Source organism: Schistocerca nitens, chromosome 2, assembly GCF_023898315.1.
Source record: "Schistocerca nitens isolate TAMUIC-IGC-003100 chromosome 2, iqSchNite1.1, whole genome shotgun sequence".
NCBI classification, from domain to species: Eukaryota; Metazoa; Arthropoda; class Insecta; order Orthoptera; family Acrididae; genus Schistocerca; species Schistocerca nitens.
The window spans coordinates 763,930,302-763,951,291 of record NC_064615.1 but is presented as its reverse complement, the minus strand read 5'-3'; the positions used below and the strand labels follow the sequence as shown (position 1 = coordinate 763,951,291).

Here is a 20,990-nt window from a genome sequence, read left to right as displayed (position 1 = left end):
TATTCCTCGATATTCCACAGCAAATTCCGCGTTTTTTCAACCGAAATTGGAAAAGAAAAATAGTGTGTTGCAATACTTATTGAACGCCCCTCATAAGCAGAGGGTCTACTCATTCTAGTCGTCCTATTATTCATTTCTTGTCACTAACTGGGGGAACACGGCAAATGCCATGTACCTATTTTCCAGAAACTTCGCTCAGTGGAGAAGGGGTATAATTAAGCAAATACGTGTTTCGGCTTGTCCGTAAGATACTCGACCGTTTCTGAGAAAACGACGGTCAAGTTTTTCGAGGTATTTTATGTGGATTTTAGCGAGTAAATAATTAATTCAACCGAAACGGTGGCACAGTGGCCAGCGTCGAGGATCACACTTGTTGCGCCCAGTGTTCGAAATCCGATTATTATTTTTGTTTTAGTTTTTCATTTGTCTACCCATGTCCGAACAGGCCATGAGGGCCCGACGGTACCGACCGGTCGCCGTGTCATCCTGAGCCCACAGGTGTCACTGGATGCGGATATGGAGCGGCATATGGTCAGCATACCGCTATGCCGACCGTTGTCAGTTTCCGTGACAGGGATAGAAGATTACTACAAGATTGTTTTCCAATGCATGTTAAAATAACTTGTCCTTATTCGCCTGCTAGTTGCATGTCCGGTGAATAAATTTAAAAAAGCTAAAAAATAAATGAATGAGAAAGCTGTATCTTGAGTCATAATTAATTTCAAGAGACAGTTTTCGGTAAAGCGATCCGTTAAGCGTAGCTTACAGTGAAATTATCGTCAAAGCGTGAAATCTTCAGCCATGCTAACAAAGTTTCTCTTCCGAGTGAGATTCAAACGAAGAAGTGTTACTGTGGAAAATCTTCATTCACGCGATGCTTGTGGTATTAGGAAAATCCATGTTTCGAATGTATCTGCGATCGGTATAACCAAAGGGAATGCTTCAGATCTTCCTAAAAATAAAGATAAGAATAAAATATAAGTATTCATACAAGAATGAAACATAAAAATACGAGAATTTAAAAAGATTGTTACCGTTGAAAATATCATGCAGTACATATAATACATAATAAATAAATGAGATTTATTATGAAACTCAGTTGTAATTTTCTCAGTTAGTTTAACAACATTCTGTCACCTAATTTGATAACAAACATTCCCATACTAGTCTTCTAAGGACATGTGTAGATAAATGAAACTAAAATAAAAAAATAATAATAGCCGGGGTTCGAATACATGGTGCACGAGTGATTGTGCAACGCTAGCCATCGCGCCACCTTTGGGCTTAGCTTATTGCGTGCTAAATGGCACCTAAAGCACGTCGGAAACTTTGACTGCCGTTCTCTCAGAAACGGTCGAGTATCTACGGATATGCCGAGACACGGGTTCGCTTATTTTTGACTTCTCTTCCACTGAGCGAAGTTTCTGAAAAATCGGGTTAAGGCAATTGCCGTGTCTTCCTCGTCAGTACATGATCGACAGGTCCTTTCCTATTACGAGGGGCGTTCAGAAAGTAAGCTCCGATCGGTCACGAAATGGAAACGACTATGAAAATCCGATAAAGCTTTGCACAGATGTGTTGGGTAGTGTCTCTAGTATAACCCCAGTTAGCATCACGTCGCTCTTCTCATTTCTGAGCTCGCAGTGAGTGCGTAAAGATGTCTAGAAAATAGTGTCTGCCGCCAAGTACGAGGGCCTGGTGAGAAATTTCGCCTGAAGCTATGCAGCTAACATTACATAACTGTCGTGCTGTTTCTTCTTCAAGACAATTCTCAGCCGCATTCTGCAGGGGCAATGAAGATGCTCCTGCATCGTTTTCAAATGGAAATGTGAGATTACCCACAATACAGTCCGCAATTGTCTCCCCCTGAGTTTCATCTCTGGTCACATGAACCGCTGTCTTTGAAGACAACATTTTGACACAGACAACGAGGTGTAGGCCAGCGTGGAGAATTGGCGGAAAGCACTGGCGGCTGCCTTCTATGATGAGGCTATTGAAAAGTTGGTACAACGCTATGACAAAAGTCTAAGTCAGAACGGCGACTATGTAGAGAAGTAGCTGAAAGGTGTAGCTAATTGTTACAAGTAAAACATTTCTGATGTTCACTGTGGTTTCAATTTGGCAATCAATCGGAGCTTACTTTCTGAACAGGCCTCGTATTATTGACTTTCTTATTTTCACATTCCTTTCTTTTAGATCGGATTTTGTCTGAATCCAGCTCATCTCTTTGATTCTCTTCTTTACACACATGTCCATTGATGCCAGATACTATCTATCCTTTTTTTTACCAAGTGGACAGTTCTTCCTCCCCCAAAGCAGTAAACTCCAGATACAATATTTAGAAGATGCTTTCTCCATGTCGATATCCATGGATTTTTCTATGGTCCTAGAGCACTAGAAATAGGTCTCGCATTTATGTTTCCAGGAATGCTCTTTCATTATCAATGAGTTCTTCCCCTCTGACTTTGACTCTGTCGAGTGCCACATCCGTTACCATTAGCTTAGTATTACTAGTTTTATCTTCAGTTTAAGTCGTAGGTGCGGTTGCAAGTTTCATCTCCGGCTGGTGTAGCCGTGCGGTTCAAGGCGTTTCAGTATGGAACCGCGCGACTGCTACGGTCGCAGCTTCGAATCCTGCCTCTGGCTTTCATGTGTGTGATGTCCTTAGGTTAGTTAGGTTTAAGTAGTTCTAAGTTCTAGGGGACTGATGACCACAGATGTTAAGTCCCATAGTGCTCGAGCTATTTGAACCATTTTTTGCAAGTTTCATCCGCATTCGATACATTCTTCCCTAACTGCAACACTAACCACCGCGCCACCATTTAGGCTTGTGTTATCGCGTGCTGAATGGCACCTAAAGCACCTCGGAAACGTTGACTGCCGTTCTCTCAGAAACTACCAAGTATCTAAGGATCGAAACTGTAAACCGTTGCCAGCCGAGGTGGCCGAGGGGCTCTAGGCGCTACAGTCTGGAACCGCGCGACTGCTACGGCCGTAGGTTTGAATCCTGCCTCGGGCATGGATGTGTGTGATGTCCTTAGGTTAGTAAGGTTTAAGTAGTTCTAAGTTCTAGGGGACTGACGACCTGAGAAGTTAAGTCCCATAGTGCTTAAAACCATTTGTAAATCGTTTAATCCCTGCTGTGGACTACATTCCGTACATTTGTGCATTATGTGCTAAATAACGACAACGATTACCTTCGCAGCCACTCCTCCAGTCCTTAAGGTGAATAATACTATAACGTAATCTCATCCAAAAATTCGGTTGCTTATAACGGCAGACAGAAGCGTAGGGAAGAATTTGCAAGTTACAAACGGTGCCCAAGGTTGCCTGCGAGTTGCGACCAACGGGGCTGTGCCGGTTGCCTCATCGCCTCCGCTGTACGCGACGCTCACGTGCCGTGTTGAAACGGCCATCAGCCTTACGGCGCGTCGCCGTTTCCTCACAGCACCGTCGCTCATTGTCAACCGTTTGTTTTCTCCCGACGGTGCATCGTCGGCGGTTCAGGCTGTTGGCTAACGTGAAAGGTGTAACGCCTTCTCTAGCAACCCAGTAAGACTACCGCTATTCTCGGGTGGGTAGGGCCTCTTGTGTTGTGAGGCCTTGGCCCGAAGCTCACGTGACTCAGTTGCAACCGAGCATTCAGCAGGTGGCGTAATCTGTCTGTTGTTTCCTCACAGTGTTTCCCGCTCTCACTGTTATTCCACGAGTCATTTTGAACAAATGTCTTGAGCACAAATTCCAACGCCAGAGTTCAGGAGATTTGTCGGGATCGTTTGCTGAATATCACGAAGTAAAAAAAATCTGGCGTAGGTGAAGCCGAGACGAATAGATTTATATTGGATAGTCTATCAAGCCGGGAAAAATCTCAGATTGGCGTACAAAAGCCCCGTAAGCTATACCGCAGGCGAGCTAGCTGCCAGAGATTTTGGCTGATATCACATTTCAGTATTGAAAACTCCTTGTCCTAGCACTTACAAAATGAAGGTTGCGTAAATTTTACCTCAAAATATTGTGAACTAAATCGTTTAGTGTGTCTGATATTCTTACTACGTACGATACTACTGTGCTTGTAAATATCAAGTTTAGGTCGAATTGTAAACATAGGTCTTTTTAGGTAACGTTTACAATTTTTTTCCTATTATTACATTCACAAGGAATTTTAAATCAATAATGTTAACGAAATTGCTGACTAAGTCGGTGACGTAATAGAGCGAGAGAATATTGAAAATCTCACGTGGCGCGCATGCGCTGCAGCTTAGGTGATTTTTGTATGACTATTTTGAAATTATTTCCCGTCCGAAGAGACAACAAGTGTCCTATATCAAACTATTCCCCATGACCACCGCTGTGGGACATTGTAAACATTACACCCTATATATACCTCGCGAATGCAGTGTACTTGAATACCTTTTCACTAGTGCAGAGAGACGCTACATATTTCATGAGTCATAGTTCAGTCTAATTTCTTTTGCCTTATAGTACTCACTGTGGATAACGCTGTCAACACACCTTTGGGTCTCCGTTCCCAGAGTTCAGCTGTGTACTGCTCTGTTCTTTCTCGGATTTTGGTTCCGTAAGTGGTAATTGTATGTAAGCGGTATTACAGTTTATGTAAATTTACGTATGCGGAGATAATTAATGTACAGCGCTCGTGTGTATTACATAGAGTACAGTGGATACAACCTTCCAATACGAAGCGTGACGAAATGTTCCTATCCGATATTGAAGAGTATATAGTAAACAATGCCGCAGCCGGCGCACTGAACTTGATATGAACATTATGTGTAACATTTTTTTGAAAATCTTACATGAAAGGCAACTGAATTCGTGTCATCAGCTGAAGGCGCAAGCATTACTACCAACGAGCTTTTCGCATGGAATGTAATTCTAAATTGCTTCTTACAGCATCCTTCCTTCATTTTTCAGTTTACATATTTCAGTTAGACTGGGTCACGTTTGCAACAGTAGTAACAGACACGCGTAGGACGATGAAACCCCGTACATACTGACAATTTTTCAATTATTCTTTTTTCTACATTCATCCAAACAGAAAAACAAACTCCTCTACAGAACATATCGTGAGAGTTACCTTCCTGGAATGTTAGAAGTTGTGAACTTATAGCTCGTCGGTTTTGGTGATATAAAAATGACGGGCTGCCGAAAGACTTTTCGCTCGATGTTATGACCGAGATGTGGGTACAATGTGAACAATTATGTGGTGATACTGTTCCATCACCACATTGGTTAAAAGACATGGTGCCGATGGACCTCTCGGTGACGAACCATGTTAACAACTTCGACAGTCAAGTCGCATGGTCATGGTTGCCACGAACTTCGCAGCAACTGAAGATTACGCACTTCAAGAATTCTTCATCGCGTACGGTAGTTGCCACACAACCTGTTGTGGAAATTGCGGCAGACATATTGAGCATCTTCTGTAAGAAAATAACACTATGTTATTGTATAACATACTTTCCAAATTATTCATCTTTTTTATGGTTCAGTTAGCTGAACCTCAACATATGATAACGTTTCATAATCCACAGTTCAAGCCAAAGGGAATTATAAGTTTCCTGTTAACAACACTTCTAATTTTCTTTATAAACACAATATACGTTCCATGTTAAACTCATCTGCATCGATGTGCGGGTTTTGTCAGTACCAGTCCATAATGTAATTTCAGTAAATATTTATTAATATTCATCATGTAATGAGTCGCTGGATACCGAGGGCTCATCGTATCTAAACATTAATCAGGCAGCGGTGACAAACTCCGTGAGTTCATCGTCAGCATTGGAGCAGATGCTATACACACTCTAAGGTAAATTGAAGTACTTATAAAAGAATAATATGACAGAGAACGACACTACGACATTACAAACAAATGAGAAGAAAATTGTGAAATCTGCTAACTCTTCACACATGATTAATAGTGTCGTAAATATAGACTATCACATAATTTGCGGCAACTAAAAGGTCCTTCTTTCACCCATCCCAATCTGCACTTATAAATTTCGCATATGATAATACGAATTTTATTGTGTTTATCTAGTTCATTCCCACATGCTATAATTCTGATACGGAAATCTGCAGGACACGCTGAAGTGAATTGTAAACAAGCATTCCTCCATGACTTTTAAGCATCACTTATTAACTGTTGAGAATTTCGATGCGGCCATGACACACCGTATTATCACGCCTGCATTTCATCTAATAAAAAAGTTCGCAAGTGTACGTTGAAGCTTAGGAATGACGTGAAGCGTCTCCACAACGATTACGGGAAAAGTTAAGTAATATTTGACCGACAATGCGATTTAAAAATATGTGTGGTGATATGATTCCAAATTTTCGACGTCTCAGACTACAATGTAGACTAGAAAGATAAGATACAGAACTTTTTCATAATAAATGAACGACGACGTTTTCCTGCCTGCATTGTTGTCTGAGGCGTTGACTATCCAGGATATATCGTGGTACATTTGCTCAAAGGTGGTACAAAACGCACTTGCGTCACGCTGTAGGTAAACATTGCCTCTCGACGCCGCCCGAGATGCTTCAAACCTACGTGTTTTCGCGAGCGCTACAGTAGGAGATCTGACTTCATTTATCTACCTGTCGGCCATTAACGTCACTTGCTGAACATGTACGTCCTATGGTCAGTTCGCAAATGCCGTAAGAGGGTGCACAAGCTCGGATAGTTTTCGGAATGGAGAACAAAATTGGCTTTATCCTTTCGAAGAAGCCTTCCCGGCATTTCCCTGGAGCGATGTAGGGAAATCACGGAAAACAAAAATCTGTATAATGGAACGCAGATATGAACCACGGTCCTCCAGAATGTGAGCCTAGTTTGCTAACCACTGCGCCACATCGCTCGGTAAATCAGTGTCAAGGAGCTGAACACAGACATTCTGACACAGTTTTTAAAATACATCAGACATTTCTTTATGAGCAGTTCGAAGCCTCAAGAGCGTAGTTTTTCACATTTCTGTCGGTGGTATCATTTTGTATCGGTAAAACGACCAAAACGGAGTGAAACTAATCGTTTATGTAATCCACTACTGAGCTTTGGTGGCATATTGCACATAATTTTCTGATGATGTATTTTGCTAGAGACAGACTTTTTATAGATATGCTGTACACTGCAGAAGTTTCAGGCACAGAGTGACAGTGAAAATTTGCATGTGTTCTGTCCTCCACTTTCGTACTATAACGACGCGTTTAAACGGCTTTGCAACAATTTAAGAAATCACTAGCCGGCCGTGGTGGTCTAGCGGTTCTGGCGCTGCAGTCCGGAACCGCGGGACTGCTACGGTCGCAGGTTCGAATCCTGCCTCGGGCATGGGTGTGTGTGATGTCAAATGGCTCTGAGCACTATGCGACTTAACTGCTGAGGTCATCAGTCATGTGTGTGATGTCCTTAGGTTAGTTAGGTTTAAGTAGTTCTAAGTTCTAAGGGATTTATGACCTAAGATGTTGAGTCCCATAGTGCTCAGAGCCATTTTTTAAGAAATCACGTACACACGTGCTGAATAAATCGGACAATTCGCTATTTGTTACATAATCATTAGTTCTCGTCAGCCGCCTGCTGAGTCAGCAAGTTCAATGTTTTCGCAGCAACCCAGGAGAGTTCATAAACCAATGGTCAACCATATCGCCATTGTCTGAGCGCTTTCAGAACTTTCCGTCTGCTTCAGCCCCTAAACATTGAGCTAAACGGATGAATGAACATCAGGTATATTTCACTGAGGTGACAACAGTCATGGAATAGCGATTTGCACATACAGGGTGTTTCCGTGTGAGTGGGCAAAAATTTAACAGGATATAGACGATGCTCCACTGAACAATTTGAGGTAGGAAACCTGGTATCGGAGAAGCCAGCTTAAGGAGATAACTTGAAGAAAATCACATTACTCTGTACCTTTTTATTTACATTAGTTTTAGTTAACTGCAAATACCATCGTTGACACAATAAGCGTATCATTTATTTACTGTATCTTACAAAATGTGCTGAAACTGACGGCCATTAACCTCACTGCAACGATAACATCGCCGAACAAGATTCAGACGCATCATGACAAATACACCTGGTGTATTTCGAATCACATCACAGGCAGCTATAATTCTGGCATTCGTCGATCGAGAGAAATAAACACTCGTCGTAACGGATGATGCCTATTAGGAAATTGTTCAATGTACACGAGAGCGTTGAAATGTACTTCCCCATGCATAAGGTGTGTCAGTGAGATCTGCGAAACTGTACCGGTGCTGCTCTATCGTACTGCACTGTTCGTCTCTGAATGGGTCTGTCGTTGATTCATAGCACTTTCTGTTCAAAAATGTTTCAAATGGCTCTGAGCACTATGGGAATTAACTTCTGAGGTCATCAGTCCTCTAGAACGTAGAACTTCTTAAACCTAACTAACGTAAGGACATCACACACATCGACGCCCGAGGCAGGATTCGAACCTGCGATCGTAGCAGTCGCGCGGTTCCAGACTGTAGCGCCTAGAACCGCTCGGCCACGCCGGCCGGCAGCACTTTCTGTCATGTGCCAATGTAAATACGATACAACAGAGCCATCTTAAGGACAAGTAAAGCAGACAAAATCTGCATGATGACTTCCAAGCAATCAGGCTCGTCCTCCTTGTTTCCTTGCATGAAATAAAGAATGTACATGTAAATAAACAGCACAGTACGTGTGAACTCCTTCGCATGATAATTGTAAATAGGTTGGAAAACAGTAACGCTAGACAAAGCGGTAGACAAGTTTACTTCCATATATCCTTCAGGTAGCTTTTCCGACCCCAGGTTCGCTACCTCAAATTGGAAAATAGAGAAACTTGTGGCAAGGTCTTATTGGAGCAAACGGCTGAGGTCACCTGTCCTTAAGCTTACACAATACTTAACCTGACTTATGCTAATGACAATACACACACCCATGCCCGAGGGAGGACTTGAACCTCTGACGGGGGAAAGCCACGTGAGCCGTGACAAGGTGCCTGAGACCGCGTGGCTACCACGCGCGGCACCTCAAACTGTTCAGTGGAGCATTCTCCATGTCCGTTTACACTTTTGCACGATCTTACGGAAACACCCCGCATACAGATGGCGCTACTATCGCGTACACAAGGCATGAAAGGTCAGTGCACTGGCGGAGCTGTCATTTTTGTTTGGGTGATTCATGTGGAAAGGTTTCCGACGTGATTATGGCTGCACAATGGGAATTAACAAAAAAATGGTTCAAATGGCTCTGAGCACTATGCGACTTAACTTCTGAGGTCATCAGTTGCCTAGAACTTAGAACTACTTAAACCTAACTATCCTAAGGACATCACACACATCCATGCCAGAGGCAGGATTCGAACCTGCGACCGTAGCGGTCGCGCGGTTCCAGACTGAAGCGCCTAGAACCGCTTGGCCACTCCGGCCGGCCTTTATGTAGAGATATCAGTGCTAACAGACAAGCAACTCCGCTTGAAATAATAGGAGAAATCAATGTGGGACATACCACAAACGTATGCGTTAGGACAGTAGGTGGGAAATTTGGCGTTAATGGGCTATGGCAGCACACGAACGACGCAGTGCTTTACTAATGGCACGACGTCGCCCGCGCCTTCTCTCCCGGGGTAGTGACCATAATGGTTGGTCCATAGACGAGTGGAAAACGGTGGCCTGGTTAGATGAGTCTCGATTTTGAGTCCAAATTGCAATCGATAAGAGCTTATGGTAGGGTTCGAGAGTGGCGCATACCCCACGAAGTTGACAACAAGGCACTGTAGAAGCTGGTGGTGACTCCATAATGATGTGGATTGTGCTTACATCGAATGGACTGTGTCGTCTGGTCCAATGAAATTGATCATTGACTGTAAACGGTTACGTTCGGCTACCATTTGCAGCCATTCATGACTTCATGTTCCCAAACAACGATGTCACGTCACTGGGGCACAATGATTCGCGATGGTCTGAACAACATTCTGGTTAATTTGAGCGAACGATTTGTACACCAAGAACACCCGACATTAATCCCATCGAACATTTATGGGACATAATCTTGAAGTCAGTTCGTACAAAAAATCCTGTACCGGCAACACTGTCGCATTTATGGGCGTCTATGGAGGCAGCATGGCTCAATATTTCTACCCGGGCTTCCAACGACTTGTTGAACCCATGCCACGTCGAGCCGCTGCACTACTCCGGGCAAAAGAAGGTCCGACCCCATATTAGCAGGTAGCCCATGACTTCTGTCGCCTCTGTGTGTAATCGGTTTTTGTTAATATTTCATCATTTACCTTACAGATTCTTCGAATTATGGTACTGTACGCAGAGAGAAGTTCTAACGAACATTACAGCATCTTGTCATCGAAAGCCATGAAGTGTCACATTAAAGGAAATGTAGACCCGCACGTTTATGTACACTGCCACAGAGAAGCTGCGCACTCGCTTGATATAGCGTTATCAGCACCTGATATAGACGTGTACATAACTCTGAGAGGAGTCTAAACGTTATGTCCCACTTCTTACTCTTTAAGAAGGTATTGCCATTTTCCTGTAATTCACAAAGAAGAGAATTTCATATGAAACTAACTAATTCATTGGTAATATGATCACACTGTAAATAATTCATGTAACTGTTTCTTCTAAACGAAGCACTTTGGTCGCAAAGTGCACGGAAACGTGGTAGTAGTGAAATAAGGGAAGGAGGGTCGTACCTTTGGAAACGCCGTGCTTGCTCTGTGTCTGGGCGGCAAGGCCTCTCGCGGAATGTCTTAGAGTGAATTTGGCATACTCTTCTTCGCACGTATCGGATATTTATTGTCAAAACCAACCAAGAAGTACCAGCACAATTCGTGTTCTGATGCATGCGCACAGCTCCTTGCTCTATACCAAATGGTTTCCGAACGTAGTTCCTATAAACAAACCAAAAAAGTATCCAGTCTTATAAATGGTTGATTAAGTTTCGTCCTGTTTCAGGAACAGAAAACCGCATAAGCTGCTCACGATGGAAGCGACATTTCTGCTTTTACCTGCACTGCTGCTTCTAGTACCTGTTCACTCTGCACCCAGCAACAACATCCGTGAGTACAACTACAATTCACTCTTTCCAGTGATTGGCTTTGTATTTTTATTTATTTTTTTTTTTTATTTTAGAGAATGTAGAATTTGTCCACCATTGTTTCAAGCCGTCTATATTCCAGACCTGAGCTTATACGTACGCTACTGTTTGCGAGTACTGAGAAGCGTTCTACGCAACATTAGTATTGTTGACAATGCTTATAACGCCACTAGTGTGGTTAACTTGCAACGTTCCGTAATATCCCCTCTGTAGTGGTGGTATGCGGAACCTGAAGCTCGTTCAACTTCACGGTATGGTTGAAGATAAATTTCGTCTTAAATCGTTTTTTATAGGCAGCACACGACAAATTACGACCAACTGAATGAACGTGAGAGTAGCAGGACATCAGATTTGTTGTAAGACACGATTGGCCGTACTCTGTTCCGACCCTCATCGCTCGTCATAAGCTATGCTCCTCGAATCTAGCCAGCTCGGCATCGTGGACATGAGGGAGTCATCCTCCCTTCACAGCCGATCTACAAGCCAGGATTCCCTCATCTTGTACGTCAACAGCTAGAGTGAAGCAAGTGTCTCATAAGTAGTGACACCATCTCTGATTTTGTTCACACCTGAATGACAGGGTTACAGCCAGTGTCTTACCCCTGACGTACTGGGACATTATTTGGAGTACATCTACACTCTTCGGCGTGTTATGGTTTGCGTTTTTGCTGCGTAAATGCAGGAAGATGCCGAAAGGCTCATATGAGACCAAGTATAATGAGATAGAGAGCAGCTCTGCCGGACGTGGTATTGCTATCCATGAATATCTAGGACAGAATATGAGCTGCTGTCCAAGTCGCCTTGCATTGTCGAAAGCAGTCGACTGGCTCTCTCTAGCAGATAATCTGATCGAGAAATATTTGAAGTACAAGGACATGTACTTCCTCTGCAAGGATGCCCATACATGAGGTCAAAGCCCCCCGTCCCCCGAAACTTAATGGAATGGAAAAAATACAGTGCAGCCAGGTGTCTTTCTTTCAAGAAAATGATTTAAAGTTTGGAATTACACAGGTTGTAGCAATGCTGAAACTGTTACTTTTTTATGGATGCTTACAAGTCGCTGTTCATTTCTAAAAATATTTCATACGCCCCGCTCTTGCCCTCTTCCCTTACGAATTGGGCCCCTGCGATGATGCTTGATGGCCTCTCATCACACGTTATCAGAGAGTGAATCCAGTTGCCTCATGCCATAAATTGTCAATGATTCCTTCAAAAAAGTTTTGTAGTAGCCAAGGATATGTGTCTCTTGTTACAATATGTTCCACACTGTTTAATTCATTCATAATCCATTCACTGGGATTTCCATGTGGGAAGTGAGGAGATATTTAGACATACTGAAACTGGTGACTTCCTAACGCTTGTTCAAACTTATTGGCTAATCACCTCGGACCGTCAAGAGATAGGATACACTTTGATTTCCCTCTATGAACAAAATCGTCTTTGACCGGTTTATCTATTAGTACTTTTGCTGCTGATGCGATACAGCTTCGTATTTACATTATCTATATAACCCAACAGACTGCCTCCATAGCCATATGGTTCATGTTGCTGCCTTTGGAATGGATCTGGGTTTAATTCCCGATATCCTCCCAGAGTTTCTTTCTTAAGTAGGGAATCTGTAATCAGATACACTCAGCGTTGTGAGGCTATACGAGAAGCTGCTTGAATAATGAAGTTGCAGCACCATCCGGATTCATCTACCGGCAGTACTGTTTGAGGGACTGGTAAAATGGAGTTCACATGTCCCACGATAGTAAATCATTACCTGTACTGCCTGACGCGCCAGTTGGACAGAATTTGGCACGATATCCCTCAGGAGGACATCCAATAATCAGTCAATCCCAAGCCCTTTAACTGCTTGCATAAGGGACAGTGTTGAATCAGCGTGTTGTTGACTTGTTCAATTTGTGAAGCTCTTTCTCTTAAATGTCTCATCCAATTTTTTTCTGAAATTGTAATGTTCATCTGTACATTACATCACATCTACCGATTTTCGTTTCATACGGTTAAGTCCTTCGCGGTACGTTGTTTTTTCTTTTTTCTTTTTTAGTTTTCATTTACCTTAGAGTGTATCGAAGTTGCGGTTAAAATGTTCGTAGTTGTCTTTGTACCCACGCTGTTGGGTCACAGCCCGTCCGTGTTTGACTGCCGTGTGTCTCGGTATGTTCTGCTGGCGAGACGAGCCGAAGGCGCGCGGCCGCCCCGTGCCTGCCCGTGCATCCCGAGACGGACGCCGTTGAAATCCTAACGCATTGCTCTTTATCGAGAGTCGAGGTCGGCCGACTCGTTTACTCTGAACAAATTAGAGTGCTTAAAGCAGCAGAGCCCGCCTGAATACTGTGTGCATGGAATAATGGATTACGACCTCTGTTCTATTGTGTTGGTCTTAACAGGGCTGGCAGAGGCTTTCGTATTGCGACGTCAGAGGTGAAATTCTTGGATCGTCGCTGCACGAACTGAAGCTAAATAGTTTTTTCATTAATCAAGAACGAAAGTTAGAGATTCGAAGGTGATCAGATATCGCCCTAGTACTAACCACAAACGATGGCTGCCAGTGATCCGTCGCAGTTGCTCCGATGATTCGGCTGGCGGCTTCCGAGAAACCAACACCTCTTGGTTCCGAGGGAAGTTTGGTTGCAAAGCTGAAACTGATTTCAGCGGTAAAAACGTGGAGAGCCGGGCCTATCTGGCGTGAAACGTCAAGCTACCCAGCGAGTGTTCCTCTTGTACCTCGTCGCTACGTATTGCTTCATTACTATACTCTCTTCTACTTTCGCTCTGGGGATTGTCTTTGAATATGACCTCGTAAATTTTCTCATTTTGTACCGCCATTAGTTGGTCCAGTAGTAAGGAGTAGTAACCTCCGGAACTTGCGGAGGAAATTACGGTTGGACTCTGGAGTGTAAACAGAACCCTGGTTTCATCAACATTTATGAAACTTTAAGGAGAAATTCACTAGATATACGTTCGGAGAAATGTATGCATCTCCAGGTGAAGCTCGCTAGCTATAACCAGTCTGCATATTTGTAATGTCAGCAAACTTCTGTACTTGTAATGAAAAGGGGGAAGGGGGGAGGGGGGGGGACAGAGGCAGGGACGACCCAAGTAGCGCCCTCAAGTTTCGCGGGACAGGCAGCAGGCAGCAGGTAGCAGGCAGCCACAGGTCAGCGACCTGGCGCCAGCACTTTCTCCGCGTGGCCTCCGCCGTAGAAAGCGAAGCCGCCAGCTAGCTGCGCGGTCTGCAGTGCCGTCTCCACGGCGAGAGGCCTTTACAGCGAAAGCAAAGTATCCGCAGCATCTCCTTGGAGCAATTGTGGGAGGTTCACGGCTTGGAGCGTTGGACTAACAGCTGAATGCACGTATACCAACTGAATTTGTCTTGAAATGCGTAAAAGCAATACGCATTTTAGTGCTGTATACAAGTCCACAAAATTTGTGCATTATGTTGAACTCTTCTAAAGTTAATTGAATTTAGTCCACATGTAATGAACAGTGGCGCAAAGAGCCGAAAAAACTTTCTTTTCCATCTCCATACCACCTTCCATATCTTCCTACCTTCTGCTATTTTTTTAGCTTCAGGACCCGTGGCACACGAAAGATTCCCATTTAATCTGCGTAACAAATTCCGGTCCATGCTCAACAATACCATTTTATTAAGAGTGAGATAAACATTTTCAAGTCATTGAAAAAGTTTTATTGACTTAAGTTATTACATGATTATATGTGCAGAAAGGACAACGCAATAAGTTTCTTTTCTGTCATTTTCACATACCAGACAGCTGTTAGCATGAGTGACATAAAAGTAGATATCTTAGGTGTTCCGAAACAACTCAAATCACTTAAGAAAGGCAAGTCTTCGGGTCCAGATGGCATACCAATCAGATTCCTTTCAGAGAATGCGGACACAATAGCGCCTTTCTTAGCAATCATATACAACCGCTCACTTTACGAAAGGTCTGTTCCTAAAGACTGGAAAGTAACATAGGTCACACCAATATTCAAGAAAGGAAATTGGAGTAACTCATTGAATTGCAGACCCATATCACTGACCTCAATTTGCAGTAGGATTTTGGACCATATACTGTACTCGAACATTATGAATCACCTTGAAGAAAATGACTTATTGATGCATAACCAACACGGATTCAGAAAATATCGTTCTTGTCCAACAAGACTTTATTCCCATGAAGTAATGAGTGCTGTCGACAAGAGATCTCAGATAGATTCCATATTCCTTGATTTCCAGAAGGCTTTGAGTGCTGTCGACAACGGATCTCAGATCGATTCCATATTCCTAGATTTGCAGAAGGCTTTGGTACCGTTACTCACAAGCGACTATTAATCAAGTTGCGTGTATATGGAGTATCGTCTCAGTTGTGTGACTGGATTCGTGATTTCCTCTCAGAGAAGTCACAGTTCGTAGTCATAAACGGTAAATCTTCGAGTAGAACAGAAGTGATATCTGGCGTTCCGCAAGGTAGTGTCATTGGCCCTCTGCTGTTCCTGATTTGCATAAATGATCTAGGTGATAATCTGAGCAGCCCCCTTAGATTGTTTGCAGATGGCGCTGTAATTTATCGTCTAGTAAAATCATCAGATGATCAATTCCAATTACAAAATGATCTACAGAGAATTTGTGTATGGTGCGAAAAGTGGCAATTGGCACTAAACAAAGCAAAGTGCCAGGTGATCCACATGGGTACTAAAAGAAATCCGATAAATTTTGGGTATACGATAAATCGCACAAATCAAGGGCTGTCTATTCGACTAAATACGTAGGAACTACAATTACGAGCAACTTAAAGTAGAAAGACCACATAGATAATATTATGGGGAAGGCGAAACGAAGGCTGCGCTTTGTTGGTAGAACACTTAGAAGATGCGACAAACCCACTAAAGATTCAGCCTACATTACACTTGTCCGTCCTCTGCTGGAATATTGCTGCGCTGTGTGTGATCCTTACCAGGTAGGATTGACGGAGGACATCAAAAAAGTGCAAAGAAGGGCAGCTCGTTTCGTGTTATCGCGCAATAGGGGTGAGAGTGTCACTGATATGATACGCGAGTTGGTGTGGCAGTTACTGAAACAAAGACGGATTTTTTTGCGGCGAGATCTATTTACCAAATTTCAATCACCAGCTTTCTCTTCCGAATGCGAAAATATTTTGTTGATACCCACCTACGTAGGGAGAATAGATCATCATAATAAAATGAGAGAAATCAGAGCTTCAGCGGAAAGATTTAGGTGTTCCTTTTTCCTACGCGACATTCGAGAGTGGTATGGTAGGGAAGTAGTATGAAAATGGTTCGAAGAACCCTCTGCCAGGCACTTAAGTGTGAATTGCAGAGTGACCATGTAGATGTAGATGCAGATGATATGTGAACCGTTATCCCCACGGCACATAGTCCACTTCGGCCTACACTCGCTCACAAAGTCTCCACATCGACATCATTCACAGTTGTCCAGTTATGTTCGTCTTTACAAAGACATCGTGTTTCCGTAAACTTCTGCACCCGCTAGAACTTTGTTAGAGGTGGTCCTGAGTTTACGACGCATTGCAGTTGTGGACTCGGTGTTGCAAAACTCCATCACAGAAAACGCCTTCCCGGTTTTTCTGGAAGCTATGTTGCTGGAAATCACTGTAACTAAAAAAACTTGAGTTACTGTATCCATACATGTAATCATATAGTAACTCAACTCAATACAAACGTTTTTTACTGTTACCTGAACGTGTGTAGAACATTTGAATAACCCTGTATTTTATTCAACCACATCATTCAGTGCTATGTTAGACATTCCAGTAACCCAAACTTCTGGAACCGGTACTATTTTTTCAGTAGCCTAACGAGAGAGGTCCCGCAGTGGTTCAGCAGTGCCTCGATCGAACCTACTTTGGCCTTCCTCCATTTTTACTGAAGTGAAAAATATCTCCACCGCTGACGGTCTCATATCGACGGAGAGTAATTTTCCCTCCATCAGCCACAGAATCACGTGCTCTCGTGTTCTCCCTAGCACCGTTTCAGCAGTTTTTTTTTATCTGTACACTTACATTCCTCAATAATTTCAATAATTTATGAACAGATAACTAAAACAATATTGCATGTATAATAGCAGATTTTGTTGGAACTATGTATGACTAACCCATTTGTCGCTTACTGTACAGCTCACATGAAGCTACTGGAATGCCAATAGTGTATTGAAATTTTTTGTTTCACAATAATTTGCGGCTGCTGGTTACGGATCAGATTTACCAAAGTAATGCAGTGTATTTAATCCACTTATTGCTGATTACGTATTGCATTCAATTACTGATTTTGAGCGGATGTTTTAATGAAATAAGTTAACGCACGTCACTGGTAATTTTCAAGTACGTATCGTAAGCTACCAGCTTCATTTTACATTTTAATACATCACAGATGCATGTAACAACATTTTTCACACAAACCACCAGAACCATACAATAAAATATTATTCTCTTACCGCTAGCCTCGACTATTTCGTTAACATCTTGCTAACGTGGATAAAATACGTGATAAAAACACTCAATGTTTCTGAAGGAAAGAAGATGTACAGGGTCTTTTAAAAAGTGTCACGTATTCCTACAGAAGGTTGGGAGGTCAAAACCAGAAAAAAATTCCAATAATTATTTGTGCGGAAATCAGTACCTGTAGAGATATGTGACATTCTGTCCTCTCATTTCCATCAGTCTGTTACGTAGAAGTAGACATTATAGGCATCGCTGCATCGTGACACGTCCTTCATCCCTTCTTCCCGGTGAATCACGCACTCTTTACAAATACACCTGGCTCCATTCGGATTGCGTCATATACATTGGCAACACGCTCTTCTAACGTCTGCACATTGCCGATAAACAGGTGCTGCGTACGACTGACGTATGCGCAACTGGAGAAAGTTGACCTTCCAGCAAGAGACAACGACTTTAGTTTATGCACGACGGGGCACCATACCGTTTTCTACAGACCTTGTGACGGTTCTCACGACAACTTTTCATGGACGATGGATTGATCGAGGAGGTCCAGTAGCATGACCGCCCAGTTCACCGGACCCAAATCCGTGAGATTTCTGGTTATGGGAGCATATAAGGTACTGGTGTATTACTATCCCATCGACAATATGCAGACGTTACAGGGGCACGTGACCTATGAATGTGACGCAGTCCGAATGGAACTCTTTGAAAGAGTGCGTGATTCACTGAGAAGAAGGGCGGCAGGATGTGTCAGAATGCGCCATAGTCATACACAGCACTCCGCATCTCGTCCTGCTTAACAGACAGATGGGAATGAGGGTACAGACTGACGCATGTCTCAACCTGTATTTGCTTCCGGCCTATCATTACTTGAACTTTTCTTCTAGTTCTGACAAATCCTACCCCCTTTTGGGATATGTAACAACTTTTTAAACATCCTTTATAATACTGTAATCATGGTATAATGTTAGGTACCTTCTTTTAAAATATACACGTCCAAATGATGACGAACTGGAACTGATTATAATAATGTTTTCCCAACGCTGTTGAGCACAACTTTCATTAGATTTTATTCTTTTTTTGCTTCTTTTGACAAAGCTTGACCGTCAGAGTGCAGCTACCGCTCATCGGCCATCTCAAGTTACTTCGCTTAAGAACATGGCCCACATCACAACTATTAAAAAGAAAACTTTGAGTTCCTTTCTCATCTCGTCCCTTCTCTGATAATCTGATCTAAAACATACTGTATCAGATCTGAGGCAGGCCAATTTTTCTGTGTCTATCTTGCGTTTATCAATTCTGTTGAACGTCCCACTATCAAAGGCTTATTTCAACATCGGATCTACCATGATTATACTCAATTTCAACGTAGTGGCGAAGTGACAAATAAACAGACGTTTTATACGAAGTATAAGCTGTTAAAATTTAATATCTCGGTAGGAATACCGCGTAAAAACGGCGAGGCAGCTCTCATTCGAGAAATAAAAGATATGTCCTTTGTTGAAAGACATTTAAATATACGCTGATGACCCAGAAATATTATGACGACTGCTGTCACTGAGACTGAAAGCAGCTTGGTGGCGTTGCAGAAGTGTGCCGCGGTAAGGAACGAACAGGTATATGAGCGCAACAGAGATGAATAACGTATCATTCTAGCTACTATATGGACCGTAGATGGGGAAATCCACTGACATGAGCGACTTTCGAAAAGGTAGATCGTTAGGGCCGGGCGACTGGCAACGATATCTCAGAAACGACGAAGCTGGTCGGCTGTTCACGTGCTGCTGTCCACAAGATGTTGGACATCTGCCCCTCATCAAAGAAGGTCGAGTTCCGGCGGTTGTCTGTCTGTACTGTGGGAGAGGCGCTGATCTGTGGCAGATCTGACGTCAAGGTACAATGCCAGCGCAAGCACAAGTGTTTGGAAACACAACGTTCAGTACACATTCTTGAAGGTTGGGCTTGGCACCAGGCGGTCCCTAAGTGTTTCCATGTGGACCCAAAGAGTTCGTCAATTATGGCTGCAATTGGCACGGAAAAATAGAGAGTATATCGTGAATCAATAAATCTTGTTGCCTGGTCGTATGAAGTGAATTTCTTGTTATCCCAGGTCAATGGTTCTGCCCGGATACGGCTGCTCGAAACATGCATCGCGCCTTGGACGCAGGCCTTTGAGTTCACTGTTATGGTACGGCGGACATTCAACTGGGCTTACGTGACAGTACCAAATGAAGCTCCCATGACAGTTGTGGACTACGTGAACACTGTTGCAGGCCACCTGCATCCGTTCATGGTATACGTCTTTCCCGACGGTGATGGCAAGTTCCAGTGGATAATTGTCCGTGTCATAAGGCTACAATCGTGCTACGGTGGTTTGAGGAGCGTTATGATCTCTCAAAGGCTTTTTATTGTGTAAATCATGAAATTCTGCTAGACAAGCTCAAGTATTGTGGCATGAGTGGGACAGTGCACAAATGGTTTAATTCGTACCTAACTGGAAGAGTGCAGAAAGTTGAAATAAGTAGTTCTCGTAACATGCAAAGATCAGCACATTCCTCAAACTGGGGAACTATCAAGAATGGGGTTCCACAAGGGTCAGTCTTGGGTCCTTTGTTGTTCTTATTATATATTAATGACTTGCCATTCTATATTCATGAAGAGGCAAAGTTAGTTCTCTTTGCTGATGATACAAGTATAGTAATCACACCTGACAAACAAGAATTAACTGATGAAATTGTCAATACTGTCTTTCAGAAAATTACTAAGTGGTTCCTTGTAAACGGACTCTCACTGAATTTTGATAAGACACAGTACATACAGTTCCGTACAGTGAATGGTATGACGCCATTAATAAATATAGACCTTAATCAGAAGCATATAGCTAAGGTAGAATATTGCAAATTTTTAGGTGTGTCCATTGATGAGAGATTAAATTGGAAGAAACACGTTGATGATCTGCTGAAACGTTTGAGTTCAGCTACTTATGCAATAAGGGTCATTGCAAATTTTGGTGATAAACATCTTAGTAAATTAGCTTACTACGCCTATTTTCACTCATTGCTTTCATATGTCATCATATTTTGGGGTAATTCATCACTGAGGAATAAAGTATTTATTGCACAAAAGCGTGTAATCAGAATAATAGCTGGAGTCCACCCAAGATCATCCTGCAGACATTTATTTAAGGATCTAGGGATATTCACAGTAGCTTCTCAGTATATATACTCTCTTATGAAATTTGTTATTAACAACCAAACCCAATTCAAAAGTAATAGCAGTGTGCATAACTACAATACTAGGAGAAAGGATGATCTTCACTATTCAAGATTAAATCTAACTTTGGCACAGAAAGGGTTGAATTATACTGGCACTAAAGTCTTTGGTCA

At 42.8% G+C, this 20,990-nt stretch overlaps 1 protein-coding gene across 1 annotated transcript in view; it reads left to right on the top strand.

Annotated features, from left to right (window-relative positions):
- Window positions 1–20,990, top strand: part of LOC126234611 (circadian clock-controlled protein daywake-like) — a 102,206-nt gene that overhangs the window by 33,408 nt on the left and 47,808 nt on the right. The window contains exon 2 of the mRNA XM_049943336.1: window positions 10,975–11,078. Within this exon, the coding sequence (XP_049799293.1) occupies window positions 11,003–11,078 (76 nt within the window). The 5' untranslated portion in view covers window positions 10,975–11,002. The remainder of the gene's footprint in view (window positions 1–10,974; window positions 11,079–20,990) is intronic.